The sequence below is a fragment of the Pseudopipra pipra genome, chromosome Z (genome assembly GCF_036250125.1).
Source record: "Pseudopipra pipra isolate bDixPip1 chromosome Z, bDixPip1.hap1, whole genome shotgun sequence".
Lineage (NCBI taxonomy): Eukaryota > Metazoa > Chordata > Aves > Passeriformes > Pipridae > Pseudopipra > Pseudopipra pipra.
Window position 1 is genome coordinate 38502371 of NC_087581.1, and position 23723 is coordinate 38526093.

The 23723-nt window shown below is 38.4% G+C and overlaps 1 protein-coding gene across 8 annotated transcripts in view; it reads left to right on the plus strand.

Annotated features, from left to right (window-relative positions):
• Positions 1 to 23723, plus strand: part of MSH3 (mutS homolog 3) — a 92719-nt gene that overhangs the window by 35986 nt on the left and 33010 nt on the right. For all 8 annotated transcript variants that reach the window (XM_064642934.1, XM_064642935.1, XM_064642940.1 and 5 more), the window contains 4 exons: positions 3864 to 3948; positions 4517 to 4626; positions 13680 to 13812; positions 21726 to 21913. In XM_064642934.1, the coding sequence (XP_064499004.1) occupies positions 3864 to 3948; positions 4517 to 4626; positions 13680 to 13812; positions 21726 to 21913 (516 nt within the window). The remainder of the gene's footprint in view (positions 1 to 3863; positions 3949 to 4516; positions 4627 to 13679; positions 13813 to 21725; positions 21914 to 23723) is intronic.

A 23723-nucleotide genomic window follows, 5' to 3' on the forward strand; every position in this document is an offset into this window, starting at 1 on the left:
AGGAGTTAAGAAACATCATGTAAGTGGTAACCAAACCTCATTGGTGGGGGGAAACAAGTTTTGTTCTAGTATTTAGGTTAAGCTTTTAAATCTACTTTTAAGATTGTAAATAAAGCAAAATATTAAAAATAAATAAAGATTTCTGTCACAGCAGGACTTCTAGGTATGACTAGACTGCATTAGAGTTCTAATAGCAAGTAAAAATAGATTTAATAATGAATGATACAAGGTGTTTTTCATCAATGTACTCTAATACCTTTACGTACTGAGAGACCTTGATTAAAGGCTTTTGTCAAGAAGTTGGTGCACATCTAGGAGAGGTTTTCAAATACATTTGAGTACCCAGTTTTGTTTGAAAAATCATCATTTGCATAGCAGTTGCTGGGAAGATGTGTCTCAGTGTATTTTGATTTTACCTACATGTTTTCCAGCATATTGGAGATGGAAGAGAGAGACTGTAGTTTGTAAACTTTGAACAGTGATGGATGATCTTCCATAAATGCAGGGAATGGTACACAACACAAAAAGGGATTCAGATCAGAAGTTCTAGCCTTGTGGCATTATTCATTAATGTTTTCAAACCTGGTTAATTAAATACAAAACATAGTCTGGACTTGATGTCCTTTGCTACTTAGACTGTGGTAATGTCTTTCATACCTAACAAAAACTATGCTTCTGCAAAATGGAGAGACTTGTTTTTACTTCTTAAAGCTTTTAGGGATTCCTGCAACTTTTGTCTTTATAGGTTTATTCTGTGTTTTATTCACCCTCAGAGATCTCGAAGACATGGCCTCTAGAGGTCTGTAAAAGGTAATTGAGCAAAGAAGATCTGCTGCTTTCAGTACAGTGCCTTGCATCTTCACTCAGAAATTTTACAGATTTCCAGAATTAAAGTAGTTGAAAACTACTGATCTGAATACCATGCATTCACTTAGGCTGGGTTACTGAGTATGAAATTACATATAATATTTCCTGTGCAGAGAATAATTAATAAAGCATTAAAAAGGCTGTTCACTGCAAGCTTCTCTGCAGGCAAAATCACAGAATGGTTTGGGTTGGAAGGGACTTTAAAGCCCATCCAGTTCCACCCCCTGCCATGAACAGGGATACCTTCCACTATCCCAGGTTGCTCCAAGCCCCATCTAACCTGGCCTTAGATATTTCCAGGGATGGAACAGCCAACAGCATGTCTGGGCAACCTGTGCCAGGGCCTCACCACCCTCACAGGGAAGAATTTCTTCCTAAAACTGAATGTCTCCTATTTTAGTTTAAAGCTCTTTCCCCTGTCACTAACTGCCCCTGTAAAAGTCAGTCAGTCTCTTTTTTTATAAGCCCCCCATAAGTACTGCCAGAATGACCAAGATGATCCAGTTTCAGCAGTAACACATTAGAATGGAAGCCTGAGGATGTAGTTTACTGTCCTAAAGCAGTCACAGCAACCCTTTCATACTCATTGTCTTGTGTGGTTCTGCTCTGAAAAGTCATTTTATGGTATAATACTCCTTGTCATGAGTATTCCCCATAAGGTTCCTAAACTTTCCTAGAAGTTTTGTTTGTTTCCTCTTTTTCTTTTTCTAAGCCCAGAAATGACATGATCCTACCTTGTTGTGCTCCTCAGTTGCCATCTGTTTCCATCACTTGTGTTTTGTCCTCTTTGAGTGCTTGAGACCATTGCAAGTCTGTTCTTTGAAACTCAGGTCACACTGTCACCTACAGAAGGAGTTATGTCTTTGTGATCCAGTCAAAATGGTCTTTGAAGGGTCATTTTTAGTGGTTCAAGAGATGGCTGATAGCAGTGCGTTAGCATTTCACACAAGGATTGTGTTGAGATCTTTGCTGCAAAACCAGCACTGACTTAATAGTTGTTTACAGCCTTATTCTTATGCCATTTGATCTCTAAATTCCCTACGAAGAGTCTGTTTTTTTCACATTTTTACAAGTTCTGATTCCAAGCTGAAGGAAGATGAGAGGGTGGAAGCAAAACATGTTCTGAGCTGTGACATCTGGAATTATTGGTTGGGTATACACTGCACTTGATCTTGACTATTTTTCATATACTCCAAGCTCTCAATTGCCAGGATTAATAGCAGAGTGAAGTAACTCAGATAAAGAAAACACCTGGATAATGTAAGACACACATAATTTATGCTGTGAAAACAACTTTTGCTTGTCTGATTCTGAATGAATAGTAAATACACTGTGCAGTGGAACACAGTGAGTTGTCTTCATATACTCCTGAGCAACCTTGCTGTGAGCAGTGTGGTCTGTGTTAAGTGCTCTAAAGCCAGGAGAAGTGGGGAAGCACAAGAACCAGTAAATCCACCTAAAAGAATCCTTTTCACTTTTGAGAAGAGGTGGAAAAGCTTGATTCTCACCCAGCTGGGTTTAAGAGGTCACAGACTTGAGTTGTGGCAAATAAAAAAACTGTTGTTTAGGTGAGTCCTGGAAGCAGAAGAGGTACTTTCAGAAGAGCAGATGGCATTTGTTGTTGGCTGTAGGCATGGGGAACCAAGCAGAAATAATTCCTAATTAATTTTTGCCAGCATCAGCAGTTGTGACTAAAGATAATAAAAGGAAGTATTGTTTTGTTGCTTACAAGTTTGTGTACTTTGGAAAGTACTGTGGGTTTTGCCTCCAGTTTTGTTTTACTGGTCAGTTTTGCTGGTTGCTGGAATAGCACACAAAGCAGAATAATTATGACTATGGATACAGTTCTGAATCAGCTGTACTTCCAACCAATCAGCCCTCAGTTTAATCTGTTTTTTTTTTTAATTCTGTGAAAAATACTTCAAATTTGACCCATTATTTAGGAAGAAATTTGCCAGCAGGCCCAAACACCTGCATACAACATAAATATATAACATTAGTCTCTAAGTATTTCATGTTTCTGGAAGTTTTGGTACTGCTTTTGTTTTTAATGTAGCAGCTGTGTGTGCCTAACAGAAAAGTTAGAGCATTCGCGTGCTTCTCCAGAGGATTTAAAATCGAATACACTGAAAACAATTCTGTGAAAGGTCAAGAAAAGAATTTTAAATCCTACCCAGCAAGTTGTTCTGCTTAGTCTAAGACAATAAAGAGTGTCCTAGATTCTGTGCAAAGGGCAGTCAGCAGTATGATTAACCCAGACAATCATGACTTCGTTTGTCAGAAACATTTAGTGAGGATCTTGCACTTCATGGTTCAAACTACAATGTGTGTGTGTTTGAGACTGAAATAATTTTCATATCTAATAAGATTACACATCTAACACAATTATTTTTTTAGTGTTGATTCTAAAGCAACACAGCCTTTGGGTTGGTCTCATCTAGTTCTGTTAAGGAGTATCAAAAATTCCAGTAATTTTGGTCATGGTTATTTCACATCAAAACCAAAATCATACAATGTAAATATACTGTATATTTATTTTCCTAAGTAATTGTACTGGTAGCAGTAGTAATAAAAAAAGAATATGTGTTTTGATATGCTTTTTTGATGGTGAATTGTGTTAAAAGTCTGTTCCACTCTTGAAGTATTGATTATTTGTCCTGTCTCTGCTTAGTTGTAGACTGAATAAATTAGCCATTTAGTGTCAAAGGATTAGATAACAGGAGAGCTGGATTTTATTCTGAGCTTTGTCAGAGTCATTGCAGGAGACTGGGAAGTGAGTCTTAAACAAAAAAAGTGATTTTTTTTCCAAACAGTAAGTTAAAATAAGTTATTAGTATTCAGTTCTTTTATTTAAATAGATTTTGATTTCTGACTTGACTTTTTTTTAATTTATTTTGCATGACTAATGAATTATCTAACATGAGGAACTTGGCAGTGTTTCACTGTTCTGTCTGTGCCTGAATTAAAGATATAACATATGAAATTCCTCTCCCCAGAAATTTCAAACAGTTGTCCAGTGAAACTGAATACATGACAATTAATGGGACAACAATGAAAAATCTTGAAATTTTGCAGAATCAGGTAAGGACAAATGTAATTTTTTTTAATAAATGCCGCCTTCCCAATGAAATTGGTTAAATTACTTGCAAATTTCACCCAAAAAGCTTAAATTATTTTAAATGGGATTAGACTGAAGGTGGATCACATTTTCAGAGGCATAAATCAAAGTTCATCTGTATTGGCTTTTAGTATGAGTTAGGAACCTTATTGTACTTGGACTAACAAAGAACTTTACTTGAGCAACTTAAGTTCTTGAGCAAGAACTGCAGTCGAGGGATATGTCTGTAGTAGGGTCTGTTCTTTTGCTCCTGCTGAGAGCTTTATGCACAGAACTTAACTCCACTTGCTTAATTTATTCCAGTCAATTACTAAAAAGATTTTCTGGCTAAAGGAAAAGCATACTGAAATATCTTACAACTCTTGGAGGTACTTTATGTAATGTATTGTTGGTGGGTGAGATTGGTAAATGAACATGCAGTTAGCATATCTTAAAGCCTAAACAAAATGTTCTATATAACATGGTGGAGATCTTTGCACTACAACACTGACTGCTCAGCTAAAAATAATGAAGATGTTTTTATTATTTTAGATGGACATGAAAACAAAAGGAAGTCTACTCTGGGTCTTGAATCATACTAAAACTTCCTTTGGACGTCGAAGACTGAAGAAATGGGTGACCCAACCTCTCATGAAATCCAGGTGAGATAGTTCTTTATCCTGGGCTAAATCTGTGTTTATAGTGGCGTTGAATGTATTTGTTTGTCCTGAAGGCCTGAGATCCACAGGGGAGTTTGCATAGGAAATTATACGACAGAAGATGTGGATGTTATAAATTGGTTTGAAAGGCTTAAAATGCTCTGTTTGGGCACAGATAAATAGTAGTGGGTTTGGACCAGGTTAGAAATTCCTTTGCAGAAATCAGATTTGGTACAATTCTAATTCAGTATCCTTTTTGACAATGAACGAGGATGACCCAGTATTGGAGGTTGTTTTATTCCTAAACTTGCCAATAAATGATGGATGTCTTCCTTGCTTCACAAATATTTACATCCTTACTATGTTTAATTTCTTCTACAGTAGCTGTGGATGTTTTTGTTATCTCTGTATACAATGGGAAAGTGTTCCTTTTTACTAATTATGAAATGTGATGATTGTTTGGTCACTCCTGTATTTTGACCTGTTCTTTTTTTATCAGTGCTTTAGAAATGTTTTGTGACACTGTCGTGCAAGTTTTCACTTGCCTTGGTTTTGAAAGGGACTCCATCATATCTGGTTTATCTTTGCAGACTTTATTGGAGTATTGTACCTGAATGTGTAGTAATTGACAGTATCGACTCCATTGAATGTTTTTTCCCTACATTTTAATTTTTTGGATCTGTTCTTTTAAATGTGCCTTTCCTCAGCATTGTCCATGTAGAATTTACTTAATTGTAAATAATTTCTTTGTTCCCTTCAGCTGTAGCACATAGAAAATCCTTTTGCGTTCGTTATCTAAAATATTTTTCCCTTCTGTTTTACTTTTGTAAATATATTAAACAGTTTTTATGTTTATTATTTTTCACCAGTTTAAAATGGTGAGGTAATTCAGTGTTTTAGCGTCTTGCTGTTGTTGGTAATTTACAAATGTTTCTTCAGAAGGATTTTTTTTCCTTGACCAAATTTTGTACGTGAAAGCACTGTACTTCTGAAGCATCACTGCTTAATTTTCTTATTAGCCTTTTGTAATAAGTTAATTTCAGTGTGCCTTTCTTTTTTTTAATTGTTCTTTCATATATCTCACCCACTTCCAAAAGGCCTTTGATGTAACTATCCTAAAAAGTACTGGGCTTAATGGAAGTTAATTAGGGCCTTGTGTTCACCTTAAAAGCATGTAGGCAGAATTTCTGAGCCACTTTGTGGGAATAAATGGAAATAAATTAGTTTATTTCTCTTCCTGCCCTTATGACCTTTTGGGATTTGTGGAGTTGTCAGCGGAGGGAGCCAGAGCTCTGGGGATGGAGAGCTGGGGAGGACCTGCCTCCAGCCATTTTGCCCCTAAATCATCCCCTGTGTGATCCAGGAGGTGAAATACCATTCACAGTAAAACAGAGTCCTTTTCCAGGCAGGTAGAAAACTGCTTGCCTGTGGACTCCAGGCATTCTTTTTTAACCAATATATTTAGTTTAGATTCTCCCTTGCCTCAGTGCAGAGCCAGTTCAAAAGTTTGTAGTCTTTTTTTCTTGTCTTATTCCTTTTCTCTTTCCTGCTTCTAGAGAGTGATGCTTGACATTTTTCAGGCTTCTGTGGCTGGAGATGACAGTGCTCCTCAGCTGAAGTTAGAAAAGCTACTTTGCTTTGTGTATTTCTCCCTTTCTGACTCTAAGTTGTAATTTCAGGTACTTAGTGCATCAGACATCCGGTAATATTGTTCCCAGTAATGCACACAAATGCACTTAGAGAACATTTTGTAATTGTAATTCACCTGAGCCTCCTGGAGAGACATTTTCAGAGGAAGTCAGGTTTCTGCGCTGCATCTTTCCCAGTATGTGGGTAGGTGTATCAAAAAGTGAGAGAGTGTAATTACTGCTTTATGCCTTAGAGTTGAAAATCACTTGGAATGATGACTAAACTTCCTGTGGAGAAGCCATACCTTAGGTTGAATAAAGGTAAAATGTGTACAGACAGCTCATTTCGGCAAACTTGAAGATACTCTTCAGATGATTGGTGATGTAGTACATGTAGAAACAAGATTTGTACATTTGTTAAAAAAAGAAAAGTCAAAAAAAGGCTTAACTGGGAAAGGTGTAATGTCCTCACTTACTCACCTGGCTATACAAAGATGATGAGGCAAGAGTGGATCAGTCATTGATGACTGAGCTTTTTAGGAGGAATCAGGAAAGTATTTTTTTGCAGAAGTTATGTATCTGTGGATTACAGAAACCTTCTCTTACCTTTGACATTCAAGTTCCATCCAGTGCCTTCCTTGCCTGACTTTGTAAGGGGAGTGGAAAGAAAAGGAAATGGAAGGCTTGGAACATTTCTTAGTGAATGAAATATGCAGCTTCCTAGTCAGGCAGTGGAGTTTCAGCAGGGTAAGGAGTAGAGCTGTGTTTTATCACACTCAGCAGCCAAAGGGTTCAGGACTGGCCTCAAGATACATATTGTAGCACATTGTGATCTTTGTGTCTTTGTCTATGTGCAACATTTACAAATAGTTTATTTCCTAATGCAAAATAAATCTCAGAACCCTTGAAGTGGATATGAAAGTTGCTGTTTTTTCAATGGCTACAGGAGAAGGAGAATGAAAAGCTTCACACAGGCCTTGTTGAGCAAACCTGGCTCTGATTTGCACCTCTTGTTTTGTTGTGTATCATGGGAATGTTGTCCTGTGGTGGTGGTACAGAGGAAAGGGCGAGAAAGTTGTTGCACTGGACATGAACAATCTGAGACCTCTGCAAAATGTGTCTTTCCTTGTCTCTGTTACATCCATGGCTGCCACCTCCCACCTTCATCTTTGCAGTTCCCTTTCCTAGGTGTTATGACTGTCTCCAAGACACAGCAGTGCTGCTTGCCCATCTTCAGTCCAAACAGAACAGACAAATAAATACTGCATCCTGGGTATTAATCTGTGTCTGTGCCTTGCTCAGTTGCTGTTTTTTGCACAATTTGTAGGAAATCTGCTTTCTTGAGATCAAACACCTTCCTTTGTCTTGTCAGGGTTGACTGGAGTTGAACAGAGAATTCAAAATTGATGTTTAAATCTCAAGGAAGATAAAAAATGGTATGCATTTAGAGAGTTGCTGAAAACATTTCAGCCTTTGCTTTGTGGTTTACAAAACCCAAAATTGTAATTACCCCTCAAAAACTAGATTTCCGTTTTTTCTCCCCTGTGGTTCTAGTATACTTTGTCCCCCATTTCCTCCAGTTCTGGATGAGATGATGCTTTTATTGAGGTGGAATTGAAGCCTTGTAGGATGGTATTGATAATTACCATTAGCCTGAATACGGTCTGTCTGCAAGAGCATAGAATGACTGTAAATTTAGGAAATTCAGAACTGCACAGTTCAGGACTGCTGACAGTTTCTTATGTACTATAAAAGAAGAGGAAGAGTGTAAATTGGTATTACTAATGCAACATGACTTTTATTTGGAGGATATGTACTGTAGAACGGGGTAGAAGAGGGTCTCTTTATAGTGATGTTGGCAATGACATCTTTTTAATATAAAATATTATCTTGTTCTAAATACTCTCACTTTGAATGCAATGAGTGCTGTTTTATTTATACTTCAATGCATGAAGTACAATCCTAAAGGAAAGTCTTTCAAGTTTGACTTTGGTCTTGTTCCCATAATTAAAATGTTGGGCAGTAAAACAAACTTCCAAAAGGTCCTTGAAGAAACCAGTTTAATTCACAGTTAAACTGGTTGCCATTTGATGCCATCATCATCCACAGCAGGATTAGAATATACTTCTTTTTTTGCAGTAGTGATTTATGAATAAAATCCACCAATCCTACAGCACAGCTAAATTTTCCTCCTAAAAATAATGATTTTATAGCATCAGTGCCAATATAAAATGCACAAATGCAGGTTACAGCATATGCCTGAGATCTCAAAATTGTTGTAGGAAAGAAAAAGATTGCAGCATCATCACATGTGTTCATTCATTTTTGCTAGCTGTGTTTTGGTCTCATTGAATGCTGTGTCTAATTCCTTATCAATGGAGCAATCAGGCCTTCATTCACGGTGGCTAAAGTGGCCAACCGTTCCCTTTTTAGGCACAAATAGCTGAAAAACATTGTGTGTGAACATAAACAAAAGTGTTTGATTGCCATTTGCATATCTTTTAACAGATGTGAAGATAAAGTTTAGAGTACTTATATGTTGCTGTTAAGTATTTGAGATCCATTCAAGAATATTGTCCTGCATATTTATTTAGGGGAACGCTGGACCTCTCTGGAGAGGCTTGAGACATTAGGAGTTTGGAGAATAAAAAGTGAAAAACAAGTGAGCAGATCCAGAAGGATGTTAATTTTTTTAGGTTTCACTTAAATTTCACTCTAGTAAATGTGATATAGTTACCCTTGTTTGTACTTTTTTCATTGGTGCCCATATGTGAAATTCCAGTGGTCATTCCAGCAAATTTTAACAAATTTAACAAATCTGGATTCATCCCATGAAGTTAGCCTGTTTCTAACTTAGATACTTGGGTAAAAGCCTCGAGGGGAAGGGAGCACCCAAGATCTGTAGATGCAACAACAGAAGTCAGAGGGTCTGCAAAAGTTAATAAAGTTTTATTAGTAAATTACACACTTGGCAGGGAAATCGTGTGTTACTCCCTCATCTCCTGTTGTAAGCACGTGGCAGTGGGGTTTGAACAGAGGGGTAAGGTGGAAGGGAAGAGTGATAGGGAGATGGATTAAAGAGGGGGAGAAAGAGAGGGAGAAAAGAGAGGTCACCAGTCCGGGCTCCAGCATTGGTGCAGCTGGTAGGGTGTGCAGGGTCCTGGGGTTGTGCCCAGGCTTTGAGGGGGCACCTTTTTACAGGTAAGTTTTGCTGTCCTGGAGATCAGTTCCTTGCTTTCTATGCAAATTAGTTCTCGTATGCAGTCTGTTCCAGACCTTTCTGGAGATAGGTCAGAGGCTTTGAGGGCATTTGGTGATCTTGATCCCTCTGTACAGTCCGTGCCCACTTCCTGGCATCATTCCTGCACCTGTGCTGTGTTGTCCTTCTCTCCAACAGACAAACCAAGGACATTTGTCCCGGAAGAGCGCTGCCCTTCCTCCGCATGGCCCCTTCTCCAGCCACAACAGTCACTGTCTGGCATTGCCAGCGTCCCTGGCTGGCTCTGGAGCCAGCCAACTGTCAGTTTGACACACACACTTTATCCCTCTGACCTTCCAGCTTCTGCAATGAGCCAGTTTTTCATCTGCTTGTTCTGTAAAAAATCATACACAGCGTATAGATTGCACTGTGGTAATTCTACCATGGCCTTGGGTTTTGATGGCATTAGTTGCTTGTCGTGAAAGGGAGTGGTCTGAAGCATAAAACACTCTGTACAGTTTAACGTGGTCTTTAACTTAATCAACTCATCCAAAGTCTTCATTCACGAACCATGTTCTGAAGGAAAGTCAGAAAAAAAGCATATTGTGTGAGTGAGTAACTTAAATAATATATTTTCATTCTTTACAATGCTGTAGTTAGGAGGCTGCTAGGCTTTGATTTAGATAATATAGTTTATGTAAAGTAGCGTTTATTGTTTCATAGCCTTCATTATGTTTTTTAAGGGTTGAATTCCTGTGATTGACAGTTCTACATATCACTGTGGTTTCTAAACAGATTTAATAGAATTAATTTCAGTTGTACACACTGTACTTGAGCTATGTCCTTAGCATGATGAATGGACTCATACTATGTGCATTTATTGTAAGTTAATAGACTTCTGATAAATTTGTATTTATTTACCTTGTATAAAAATAAAAGGTTATACAAATGAAAATGTTCTGTCATTTTTATATAGCAGCTACATTATCAGTTTCACTCTGCCTCAAATGTAATGATATATTATCATATCTAAAAATGTCAGGTTTGCTTTGCTGTAGGAGAGATCAGCAGATATGTTACCACTCCAGCAACCAGCAAGCCTATTTAGACTGCTCAGATGTTAATTCAGAGCAATGCTTTTGGATCTGCAGCCTTCTGCTTTGTCAAAATAATTTTTAGTTTGGGATCCAAATATCTATGTATTTTCTAATTTTCTATATTGTTCACATATATGTTGTTATTTCATTTCAAGTAGTTCTTTTCAATGACTGGAATAAAAATTCTGCAGGTAGATTTTGTTCTGTTTAAATACACTGCAAAGTGATTTTAGTACTGTACTAATGATGCTATTCTTAGATGGGGAGTACAGCAGAAGTAAGTGTATTGCTTTTAGTCAACTGAATTATGTTACATTATTTCTCTGAAGATTGTTTGGAAAATTGGATAAAGCTCAGATTGCCGACATGCTTTATACAGAAGAGAAAGAACAGACTAATACTGCACCTAAGTAGAGCATGAAGTAGTAGCCAGTTTGGCTGGCTGTTGAGTTCCTTTGTATAGTGTTAGATTCAGATTTTCTGGGGGTGAAATTCTTTTCCAGACCATGTAGAGATTAGAAACCCCAGACTAATTCATATATGCTGAATAACTCTGCAATGCAGAACAGATTTGTTTAGCAGCTGATCAGTGCAATATGTATATACTGGCCCTCAACAAAATGTTCATTAATTTAAGTATATGTATTTAAAGTTTAAAAGCATACTTTGAAATTCATCATCTGTTTTTATCATCTCATCCCAGTCCCCCCTTCCTCATGCACATCATATTTCACACATTTTTTTGCTGTACTTCCTGTTTGAAATAGGAATCCCACTATGTTTTTTTACAGGTGGGGAAAAAATGGGTCATTTGGTACTGAATGCCATTTTTTGACCCTTTCTTGTTTGTAGGATTAAAGCAGAAAAACTGTATGGATGCTTAGTTTTAGATTACTGGAGCTCCAGTAACACAGCCATATGTGAGGATGATTAAAGTGCAGATTAAGCTTTGTAGGGAGAAGTTTTTCAAATATCTGCATCTATTTTACATATTACTGCAAGTTTTTAGTTGACCCAGATATAATAGCGCTGTTTAAATTAAGTGACAGAGTTGTGCTGCTTACAATGCTTTTTGTAATAAAAAATACTGGTTATTATCTTCTTTAAGGTACATATGCTTATAATTTAACAGTTCAGTACTCCTTCATGCACAGGAGTGTTCCATGATCTCAAGTACAGCAAACTTTAATAATTTTCCATGAAAATGTAATTGTGACTGGTGACGCATACCTTTTAGAGTATCAGTGTAACTGTTTGCTGGCTTTAGAACTATGCACTCAGGGTGTTTTATTACTCTGTCATTGATACTGACACTTCTCCATTCTCTCTCCATTATCCAGCTGTTGCTGAGAGCATCTCACTAACTGATGCACAAGGCTTAAATCTCTGCCTGGCATGCCCCGTGTGGGTGCCAAGAGCCTGATGTTTGGTTGTTTGGTTGCATAACTGTGGCTCTGTCAGCGCACACCAGATCCGTGATCGTGGCTCTGGGATCAGATTTAAGGCTTAGCTCTGTCCTTTGCTGTTGCTGCTGCTTCTAGGTCTCCTGGCTGCCCAGAGGAACAGGATAAATGTTTGGCTGAGTGCGTTTGGCACTGCTGGAAGAGTGGAGCAGGTATTCTTGTGACCTGCAGCAGGGCTGCCAGGCACAGCCTGTGAGGTCTGACCCTTCTGTTTCCCTCAGGGTTGGGGGGAAAAAGCAGTTCAGGCACCAGAGGCTGTCCTCAGTTCACACAGAGGCACTGGAAGGTCCATCTACCTGTGGTCCAGGTGTATGGTAGGACAGTGCAAATCCTGGTGTTGTACAGCAGGGCTGCTCTTGGGATGAAGGTGTGTCATTTGTGGCAGAGGAGGGGATGATTTGGCTGCTTTGGTATAAAGCAGCGTGTCACTGGAAGAATCCCGGCACTCAGGCGCTGTTACATTTATGTTTGTCTGAGTGCACACTTCATTCCTGATGTTCTCCCTTTCACATACAGTACAATAAAAGTTCAAGAACTCTTAGATTTAGCTGTCTTCAGGGCCAGAGGCCTCTGTCTGCCAGGCTGTTGTAATGTCTGCAGCCTGTGGAGGTGCCTGATTTCTCTGATTTCCTCATGAGCAGCATTTGGTAGCAGTGGAAAGTGGCACAGCAGTTCTGCAATAAAAGCCATGGCCAAGACAGGCAATTTCCCCAAAATCATATATTTTTATTGCATCCTTGCTTCTCATTCCTCTGTGCTGGCTGAGCTCAGAGCATCTGACTGGTCCAGGAGAACAGGTGTGGGGGGGTTTTGCACACACTTGGCTGGTGTATGAAGTGTTGGTATTTTGGTATCAAAAGACTGATTTCTCTGTAAACTGCATGGTGGGGATGAACACACATGTTTTGGATACATCCATTTACCCCTACTCTCAGTCTTTTCCTGGAAAGCAGCAATAAGGCAATTTGGTTGCACAAAAAGAAGAGATGGAGTTTACCTTATCTCTGCACTCTACAGCCCGTCCATGCATATGTTGGAAATAAATGTAGATTTGGGGTGAAACTTGACAGTAGTTGTCCATTTTTACAGCTCTTTTCTTACAGTGGCTTTAAGAATATGATTGAAAGGAAGGTGCAAAGAACCACAGAATTGTTTCTTCACATCAGAAAATGTTTTCTCATTAGTTGACTTCAGTCCTTAAATACAGAGATTAATGTTACAGGTTTTAACAAAAAAAAAAAAAAGAAAAAGTAAAAAGCCCAGCGTGGTTTGATCTGTGTAATTACCAATCAGTGGTCTGGATCAAATGTAGAGAGGTAAAATGGGAAGTAGTATGTACAACCTGTTGGAATAATGTATGCTGTGTAGAGTTCAAATGTAAACTCTGTCTGCCCATCCTCTTTCTGTAAATTTAAGGTTGGATATTCAGGATTCAGTGTTAGTCATATTATTTACACCAGAAGTACATGTAGAATTGGGCACGGAAGTGTATATTTGGCTATTTTGAGCACAAAGAGAGGAGAATGGATCTTACTTGTGTTTTTAATAAAATCTCAAAATCTTCTGCATTCCTTAATTCCCCTAAAAAAAACTGAAGGAAGAGGTTCACTGGATGTATGCCTTCTACTAGAGAAACACAAGTGTTAATTATTGTCTTATTCTTTTTCAGTGAAATAAATGCCCGGCTTGATGCTGTGTCTGAAATTCTGCTGTCAGAATCCAACGTGTTTGGTCAGATTCAAAATCTTCTTTGTAAGCTGCCAGATTTAGAGAGAGGCCTCTGCAGTGTTTTTCACAAAAAGGTATAACCATAATTGCAAGGGGTTATTATTTTCTAAACAGCATCATTCTGTCCTAGAGTATTTCCTTTGGGTTTGCATGTTTGTTTAAAAATGTTTTCTTCTTAGCAAAACTGAGGCTGACATAATAAAGGGATGCAAGTTTATAAAAATTAGATTTGATAGAATCTTACTTTTTTATCAGTGATGTGCTGATAGAAGAAAGTATGAGTAGAGTTCTAGAATACATACACTGGATTGGTAATGCTAAGATTTAGTGGCTGGATTCAGTGAGATGAGATGGTGCAATAGGCCCTTGTGCCATAAATTATTATTTCCCTTTAAAACAAAGCATTGTGTCCGTATTCTTATCTAAAATCACACTTGCAAGTGAAACCACTTGGCTCTAGTTAGCTGTTTTTAAATGAATGTTAATCTGTTTATAAATTCTGTAGTTTGGATCTCACTTCTGCATTTCAATAAGAATCACTTGTAAGGAGACACTGACAATTCTGCAGCAGATTAATGTGCTAATAGCACCTGTGCTGTACTTTATGTTCATTTATTTCACTGTTCTATTTAGAGGTTTTGTCAGTTTGTTTTAGATAAAGGAATAGGTAGGAAGAACAAGAGCCAGGCTGTAATTTTTTTGGATAGTACAGCACAAAGTTTTCCTCTGTCTGAAAATCTGAAACCCAGTTTTTTAAAGCCCTGTTGTGTTGCAGTGTTTGGCACGTGGAAAGACTTGTGTATTTCAATGAATGGATACAGAGGTCCAGCCATAAGGAAGGTTGTGAAAAGAGGGAGTGTACACCAATTTGCCCATCCTCTAAAATTAACCATATTCACATGATAAAATTGTTTGGGGTTTTTTTCCAAACAACTGCCCAGGAATTAGATAATTCACTTTTTAATGGTTAAACTCATTTCAGGTTTCATACATAATACTGTTTCTAGAGATATATCTGTATTTCACAACATCCTGGCAGTGCTCTACTGCTACCATGTGGAGTTTTTTTTGTTTGGTGTGTTTCTTTTTGGTTTTTTTTACATTCTATTTTTTTTTTTAATGTACTTGTGTCTTCAGATGTCCCTTCCTGCTGTATAACTGCTTACCTTTCTCAGCTTTAAAGCTGATGTTTAGATGTAGCCATTCAGAGCCTCTGGACTTTCGTGTGATTTTTGAAATGATATGACAATGTAGTTTGTCATAATAACAGCCACTGTAGCATGAAGATAGGTATTTAGTGAGTCCGATGTTGGAAAGAAGCTGCAGCAGAATCCTTAAAAAGGGCAAATGAGAGGGGAAAAGCTCCAAGCACACACTTTTCATTTGGTGAAATATCTTCCCTTGGTAAAAAGCTGTGTTGGCATCCATTGCAGAGCACTGTGATGAGGATCTGGAGCACTGAGTAATCCCTTTAGATCTTTAGGACTTTGAGGAGATGGCAGTGTCTGTGAGAGACAGGGTCTGTTTGGAGTAAAGAATCAAAAGCCGAGTCTGGGAAACTGGCTGTGGAGTCTAGACCGTGAATATGGAGCCTGAAGAAAGGTCCCTGCAAAGCAGCATCATTCAAGAACATGGAATAACTGGTCTTCGTGGATTTTTTGTGGGTTTTTTTCCCCCCAGTGAATGCTGCCTTTTTGGTTCCCACTACAAGAGCCTTCCCAGTTCTGTTAATTCTAAATGTCCATCTCCCACATGCTCAAGTACCCTGCAATTTCTTCCCCATTAAGGGATCCAAACTCCCGGTGGAGCTCACTGATGGCTTAACTGAAGGAATGTGCTTGTTAATTCACTGTCAGCTGCAAGAAAAATAGGTGAATGTGGCAAGTGTTTCATCCTTGGGGCCCTTTAGACTTCAGTGACATTAGTATTTGAAGAGCTGTTTTGCAAAGAGACTCCAGAGTGTACAGAGATGGCTGGGTTGTCTCAGTCATTCCAAACAGTTTTTGGAATGTTTTTTACATTCAGATCAGTCACTGGAGAACTTTTATTGTGGAATGCACTTTGTGCAGTGACCTCTAGAGAAGACAGAAAACAATTACGGCAAGACAATAGTCTGTAAGGCAAGGCATCCTTATGGGAACTCATCTGGGAAATAAGATCATTGTGTGTTTTGCTGGTCTGACTAATTTTTTTTTAGTAAGTCTTATCTGGTACCATAATTCCACCTGGCAGTTGTTAACCTGGCCCTTCACAAATTCGCATTAACCCACACCACCAAGACCTATTGCTGATCTACCCCAGGTATAAACAGTCTGGAATTAGGACAGTATTTTTATTGTGGGAATTAGATAGTACCTTGGAGGTCACAGTTCCAGCTGTAAGCTTGCCCTAGCCTGAAGAAGACTATGGGAATGGTTGAGGAGACTAGCAGTATTGCTGTTGCTATGGAGAGAGGAGTTACTTTCCAAGCGCTGGTGGTTCTCAGTGCAGCTCCAGCACCTGACACCTCACCAGGCAGAGTGGCCTCAGTGCTCTCTGCGCGGACACAAGGGTGACTTGAGAGGAGACATTTGAAGACTTCTTGGTAGCACTCAGAAGTTGACTTCAAAACCTAAACCTGAGAGATGGAGACTTTTCAAGAGCTTTGTCTAAATAGTTCTGGAGCTGATTCAGAATTAGGTCCTGTTGAGATGGTGTTTTCCATACCCGGTTCAGCCGTGCCCTCCAGAACCAGAGAGAGAATGATGAAAATTTACACCACGTGCATTTTTTTCTGTGATCAGTGGGAAATATGAATGGCAGGATCTCTTGTTTTATCTCAGTTTAGTGATGAGTGTTCAGCCTTGCCTTGGAGGTGCAGAATGGCAAAAGAGGGTCAGCGGATGATATTTGAACAGGGTTTAAAACTAGTACAGAGTAAACAAGCCATTAGTACTTTTAGAAATGTGTCCTACATGGCCAACCTGATGTTTCTTGCTGATTTCATGCAGTGTGTTTCAGAAAGTAAATATTTATACAGGCTCAATCCGTAAATGTTTATCGTATTTTCACCCTTTGCTCAATAAACATTACTTTTTGACTAAAGCACAGTCACCAAAGTGGACAGAAATCATCATAACAACTGGTCATTAAATTTACAGAACAGATAAAAGTGAAGCTGTTTCACTGAAGGAGTGAGATCAGTGATCAAACCTTACCACCACATGTGGCGAAACGTCATTTCAGTTTATTCTGCTTCTAACTTCAGCCACAGGCTCTCCCTCATTCAGAGTTCCTTACAAGCCACTGCAGTTGGGAAAACCTGTTCAGTTCTGAATGAGTCACCAAAGCTTTGCTGCCCCTTCAAGGCACCTGTGGAGAGTAAAGCAGGCAGGTGCTACAAGAAGGGGATTTGCTGCTTGGCTGCCCACAGCCTCCTCAGGGCCAACACTTTGCCTTCCAGTTTTTCAGTGAGTACTTCACTGTTTCACTGACACAGACTCCTCAGAGGTCAAAGGTGTTGCTCAGGTGGGTGCCAAGAGTTAAAATCTTCCACATAAGCTTGTCCAGCAGAATTATGCTGAAAACCTTCTCTGGAAGGTACATTTCATATTTCATTGAAGAGGGTGTGATTTTCAGAGGATTCAGAGGAAAATGTTATGTTTCCGATTTTTCTTTTATTAAATGAATACCTGTTACATATGTCCAAGATATTAATTACTATTTTTATAGAATGCTTTAAATCAATTCTCCCCATAGCATCATCTTTTGTAGACATTGGCTAACATATACCTGGTATTTTTTGCTTTTTTTTCTTCTGTAATAATAGCATGCACATCTTGCCTATACTGCACTTCTAAAGAATCTGCATCAGAGATATTTTTAGGTTTGCAATACTAAATGTGATTTGAGCAAATTGTTCCACGTTAGGCTGATTAATATAAAGTCATAACAAGGGGAGTTAAAACCTTAAAATTAAATACCTCATTTTTCCCAAACCAAAGTATGTTCTCTATACTAATAAAAGTGTCTATTGCAGCTTGAAAAGAGTGATAAATGTGTGCTGCATCAACTCCCATATATTTTTTTTTTTGTTTGAAATGCTTTTAACTTGCAGTGAGTGGTCAGTGGTTGTCAGCCCTGGGTGTCTGTTGGAAACATTTTCACTAATGCAAACAGGGCAGAATTGCTGTCGGTGTTGTTGAGAGGGTGTTGGATCTCTATGATCTCTCCTGCATCCTCAGAGGCTGCCAGGCCATTTTCAGTAAACTCCTGGCTGAAACTATTGTTTGGCATCCATGTCAACTCTGAAGTTATTTTTCTAGTGCCAGAGAAGCTGTAGCTATTATTGGTGGCATCTCAAAACTACACTTCAAAAATAGCATTGAATAAGCTTGTGAGAATCTTCTGTGAATGCCAGACTGTTAATCCTGCTTTATGTAAACCATTTTTACTTGTATTTTAAAAGCTTCTAGTTTGTAACACAGTTGTATGCTTTTGTAAGGTTACTTGGGACTTAAATGGAATCAGTCTTACTGTAATGGAACCCAGCTTTTCAGAGTTATTTTTATGTATCTGTTCCAAGTTCTCTGTTTGTTCACTAAATTACTTCTGCAGTGGAGGCATTAAATTTTAGATGCAAAGTCCTGCAGTCCCCTGGAGCCAGGGAAACAGGAATTCTCTGAATAAGCACAAAAGGGGTATGCACACCCCTTTCTTGGGAATGCTCTGTTTAACAAGGTTGGTTGCAGTAAAGCTGAATTTCCCTTTCCCCAAAGGTGCTGTTGACCGTAGTCATAGAATCAAATAGGTTTTAACTCATAGGTGACTGTTACCGTGTGTGGGCCATCAGAGTTGCTGTGACAAACTTTAGCATGTTTAAGCATCTTTTGACATATCTCATGGTAGCTCTGGGGTTTTTTTCAGGTGATGCTGAATTGAAATCCAGCTCTCTCCTCTTACTGAAGGCTCATGTTCATCAGCCTCACCACCCTTATTGCCAAACTCCTTAGACAGGTGTTCTCATATATTCTCAAACACTTTTCCCTTTCCTGCACTTATATATATCATGTATTAATAAAGGCCCTGTTTAATCCCTTTTTTCTTATTTCTTACTGTCCATATTTCCTCATTCTTTTCTGGACATTGCTCTTCCATGAAACAGCCTTTGCCTCCCTGAACACTTTGTATTCAAGGGAAGTCTGGCAGAATTTTATCCCTTATCTGCATCAATGTTGATGATGATGCTGTCAGTCATACTGTATTTGACTTTGAGTCCAAGCCTGAATTTGTCATTTATTTAGTCTTTCAGGTCTTTCCTCTGTGCTTTGATCTCAAATGCCATTGACAGATGTGAGAAATATCTCTAATCAAAATTTAGAAGATGGCCAAATACAGTGAAACAAAGAGCTTTATTAACAGCGCGCTGGGTGCACAAGCTCATGACCTGGTCCGAGCACCCTGCCATTTGAAAAACGCGCCCTTTTGTACCCTTTTGGTTACATAAGCTGTTAAATATTCAACAGGTGTAAGGTATTTTACCTTAAAAGGTAATTTTTTGAACTCAGGAGGGGGTGTTACCCTCCCTCCTGATTGATTGATGATGTACTCCTATGTACAGAGGGGTCTCTCTGCACACAAAGGCCAGCCATGTGGCCAGGGTATCTTTTCTATTTTTATATATTTTTTCCCTACTCCGACCACGATGTTTCCTTGGTGTCAGGCCCAGACGGGGCTTTTCACCTTACAGTCTCCACGAGGTGCCTAAAACTCTTGGAATTAAATGAAAGAGAAGAAATAAATCCCACCAACCCCTGCTTTTCACTAAATTCATTTTACTTATAATAAAACCAGATTATTTATTTCTCATACAGATTTACTGCTTTATTATTTTGTTTTATTTTGTTGTCAGAGCTTTTGCAAAGTAGGAGAAATAAGTCCCAGATTATCAGAAAGACGATGATAAATTGCAGCAAGTGCAGAGGAAACCCAAAGTTTTCATGAGACTGAATAACGGATGGCCTATGAAGAAAGATTGAAAGACCATTTTTTTGATTACATTGATGATTGAAGGAGAATAGAAGGCTTAGAGGTATTTGAATGGTGTTAACAGCAAAGAAGCAGTTGAGTTACTGTAATACAAAAAAACTAAAACTAGAGATATTTGGATTAATTTAATGGAAGGGAAATTTAGGCTGTCTGATAAAACTTTTACATGATGCTAATTGTTGCTTTATGGATTAGTGGTAAGCACATGGTTTCTTGGAATATAAGGGCAGACAAAAAGAAAACTAACACAGAAAAATTGGAGCAGTTTCAAGGAAACCACCTGAAGGGTCTCTTCTATCCCTATCTCAGTAGTTCTGTAAAAGAGGTGAGCTTAGATGTTCCAGAAACATTCAGAATGTAATCTCTGTGGTCTTCCTGAATGTCATGAAATACCATGGTTAAATTGCATTTTTGTTAATACTTGCTTCTGTGTTTGGGTACAGTCATTATTTGGGAGAAATAACGATAGAGTAATAGATGGGAGAATTGTCTTAGTTCTTGCACATGGGTGTGGGAAGGAAAGAGAAAGAAAAATTTACTTCTGGGGAGAAACTGAAAGGATGGCAAAATGAAAATGTAGGTATATTCTGTGAAATAGTGATTCACTGAAACCTACATGTTCTGTAATCACTGTTGTATTGATCACCACCAAATCCTGACCAGTAATTGAATGCTAGACTGCTGGGGTAGGAGAGAAAAAAATGTAGGAAGAGCAGGATGTGCATACAAAGGGGATATATCCTACTGCTTTCCTTGCATCCTCAGGTGAGGAAACTAAGCTGGTTTTTTCAGTGTTGTCAGTTGAATTTCAGAAGACTAAAGGAGGAATGTTTCTACAGATCAGTAAAATATGAAAAAGTATCAGCATAATTATTTATGGACAACTTTTTTTCAAACCTTCTGAAATGGAAATGTCTTGGAGTGTCACAGAATTCAGCAAGGTTTGAGAGCATTAAGTGTCCCACAGAGCCAGGTTTGCCAGGTTTCCATTTGGTTTGTAGATCTGGTGCCATGTCATGTCATGGCTAGGCTTCACGAACGAAGATTTGGGAAGGCTCTATCCACATTTGTTACAGGCACGCTGGTGGCTTATGAGGCCAATACGAGATAGACATATCCGATTGCAAAAGGCACAGCAGAAAGACTTCTTAGACGGTGTATTCAGCAGGATACGATTCTTTCTACAGTTCTTTCTGCGAGATCTGGTGCAGCACAAATGCAAACTCAGTGCTGCACAGGCCATTTCAGAATCAGTGTTAACTGATTTTTAAGTGGGGCACAAGCACCTCAGGTACCTGGCACAGCTGAGTGGGGAATTGGGAGTGTGACAGGAGGGAAATTGGTTCCTCAGGGTTGTTAACTGCAAAGTCCTTCTTGAGAATGAGCTGAAGGTAACAAACTAGGCTGACACTGAAGAGCATCTGGAATCCAACAGCAAAGTGCCTGAACCACAGCATAAGTAATATTAGTGGTTTAAACAGGGACTGCTGGTTTTCTCTTTCTCTGGGTTTTATTTTTTCCCTTTCTTTTTCCAAGACTCTCCCTGTCTGTGTCCCGCTCTGTCTTTCCAAACCTTCTCTTGGAAGAAGCACCATGGGGGTGCAGATAACACCAATTCACAGGCACATATGAACAGGGTGTGGTGCTCCTAAAGTTACTCAACCTGCTCTTTTTATTTTTGCGCATTATTGCCCCCTTTTCTGCTTTTGTATGCACATCTCCCTCCAGCGCCAGGAGCACTGGAGATCAGCTCTTGGCTGATTCCTAATGATGATTGTTGATACAACTGGTATGCTTAACTATGCTTAATTAACCTCATGAATGGGCCAAGATGGTGCAGTTATGTTACTGTCCATGCATCTAATTGTATTTTGTCACGTTTTCAAAAAGCAAAAGAACCTGTAGGATTTAATGAAAATACAGGACATTGGAATTATTTAGTTATTGCTTCCTTTCTCAGTGCTCAACACAAGAGTTCTTCCTGATTGTCAGCACCCTGTCTCGCCTGCACTTGGAAATCCAAGCTCTTGTCCCAGTGCTGCATTCCCATGTGAGATCTCCGCTATTAAAAAGTGCACTGCTGGAAGTCCCAGAGCTTCTCTCTCCAGTAAAACATTATTTAAAGATCCTTAATGAAGAAGCAGCCAAGTAAGTAGAGAAAATAGATGAATCTTCTGTGCCTCATAAGCTTTCTGATTCAGTTATGCAAATTATGCATCTTGTTTTAGTACACGTTTGTTTTAAATTTTTTATTTTGTATTTATGTACAATAGCTTTTAGTTAAAACATAAGTTGTTGTTATCTATGGCTTATATTCTTTTTTTAAAGTTAAACTAGGTGAGCAAGCATTTTGCCTAGTGGGTGTTTGCCTCAGGCCAAATAACTTTTTGAAAGTTTTTCATCTATTTTGGACAATGAATTTACAGTGAAAATGTGTTTTGCATTAGAATAAATTGTTTTCACATCTCTTTTTGAAGGGAGACTTGGCCTTTAGCAGAGTGGGTGCACTGCTGTCAGGAATAAGCCTTTTACTATTTTTGTGACAATTCATTAAAGCTGTCTGCCTTTTTTGTCTTAATTGTGTCCTTTGTTGGTCCAAAAAAAATAAAAGGTAGAGGAAGAAGATGGACTTAATATGCATTATACTGGAGAGTGTCTTCAAATAATTTTTTTTGTACTGTTCCTTTGATGACAGATGTGGTATATAGTTCAATATATAATTACATTGGGGCATTCACCTTATTTATAAGACATTTTTTTTCATTTCCAAACTGGGATTTAAAATTAGGTTTAAGAACTGAAGCCTCGAACTTAACTGCATTTGTTTCTGAATTAGAGACAGATCCAAGGTGTATAAATTAGGCATTGAGAAGGGCAGAAGGATTTGCTCTGCCCATTGCATAGGTGGGATTATGAGATTTCTGCGGATGTATGGTGTCCAATTATAGTTGTGGCAGTTTATGACAAAACTGACTGTATCTAAATTACACCACATTTACTGTAGATTCGAAATACAGGGGTTTTTTTTCTGTCACTGTATTGATCATGGGTACAATAGTATACAAAAATGGTATAAGTAGAAAAATATCATCATTGATCTGCAGAATACATATTTGCATTGATTCAAGATGACTAAAATAACTTATCTTTCAGCCTTTATTTATCTCAACTTTATGTGCCAGTATTGTTTTTACTCCAAAACATTTCTTTTATAAAAATCACGAATAGTACTCACATCCATACGTGAGCACACACACTTGTGCAGACACTACATCACATGTTAATTTTGTTACGAGGTGTGGATAAAATCCTGTAGCTGTTTTCAAAAGTATCCCTCTGCTCTAGGGCTTTTTTTATGGGGAGTTGGAGATTTTGGGTTTGTGTTTTTTCTATTTTTAAACTGTCAACTTTAAAATTTTTTGTTGGCATCACATAGCGCTGACAGTCTTCACAATCAGCTGCTGGCTACTGGTGATCTTTTTTTTCCCCTTGAATTCCCATGGAAACGGGTCTAATTAGCACAAAATCGTTTCTAAAAATTAGTATTGTATTTTAAAATGGCATCTTTACTATCACTTACATAATGCCAACAAAATGTAATGCAAAGCCAAAGCACAGCTTTGTGTTACCTGCCTGGTCACTGGCTCCAGTTGTAGTTTTATTCTCAGTCAGAGGGGTAGCAGAGTAAGTAGAATATTAGATTTTTTTATTACTTCTATGTTCTAATACTTTCGGTTGGCTAATTACTTGCTCTCCACATATTAGTTTTCAGGGTAATTATGTAATTAATTGGTAGAGGTTTTGTTTGCTCTAAAATACAAAATTGTATTCCAATTAACTTAGTGTTGATTGCACTGCTTTTTATTCTTTGCCTGATACTTAATAGGGTAAGTTAAATTTTTGTTATTTTTGTTGACAACCATGTTTTTAGTAGCTAGTTCAGGTCCCAGATTTTAAC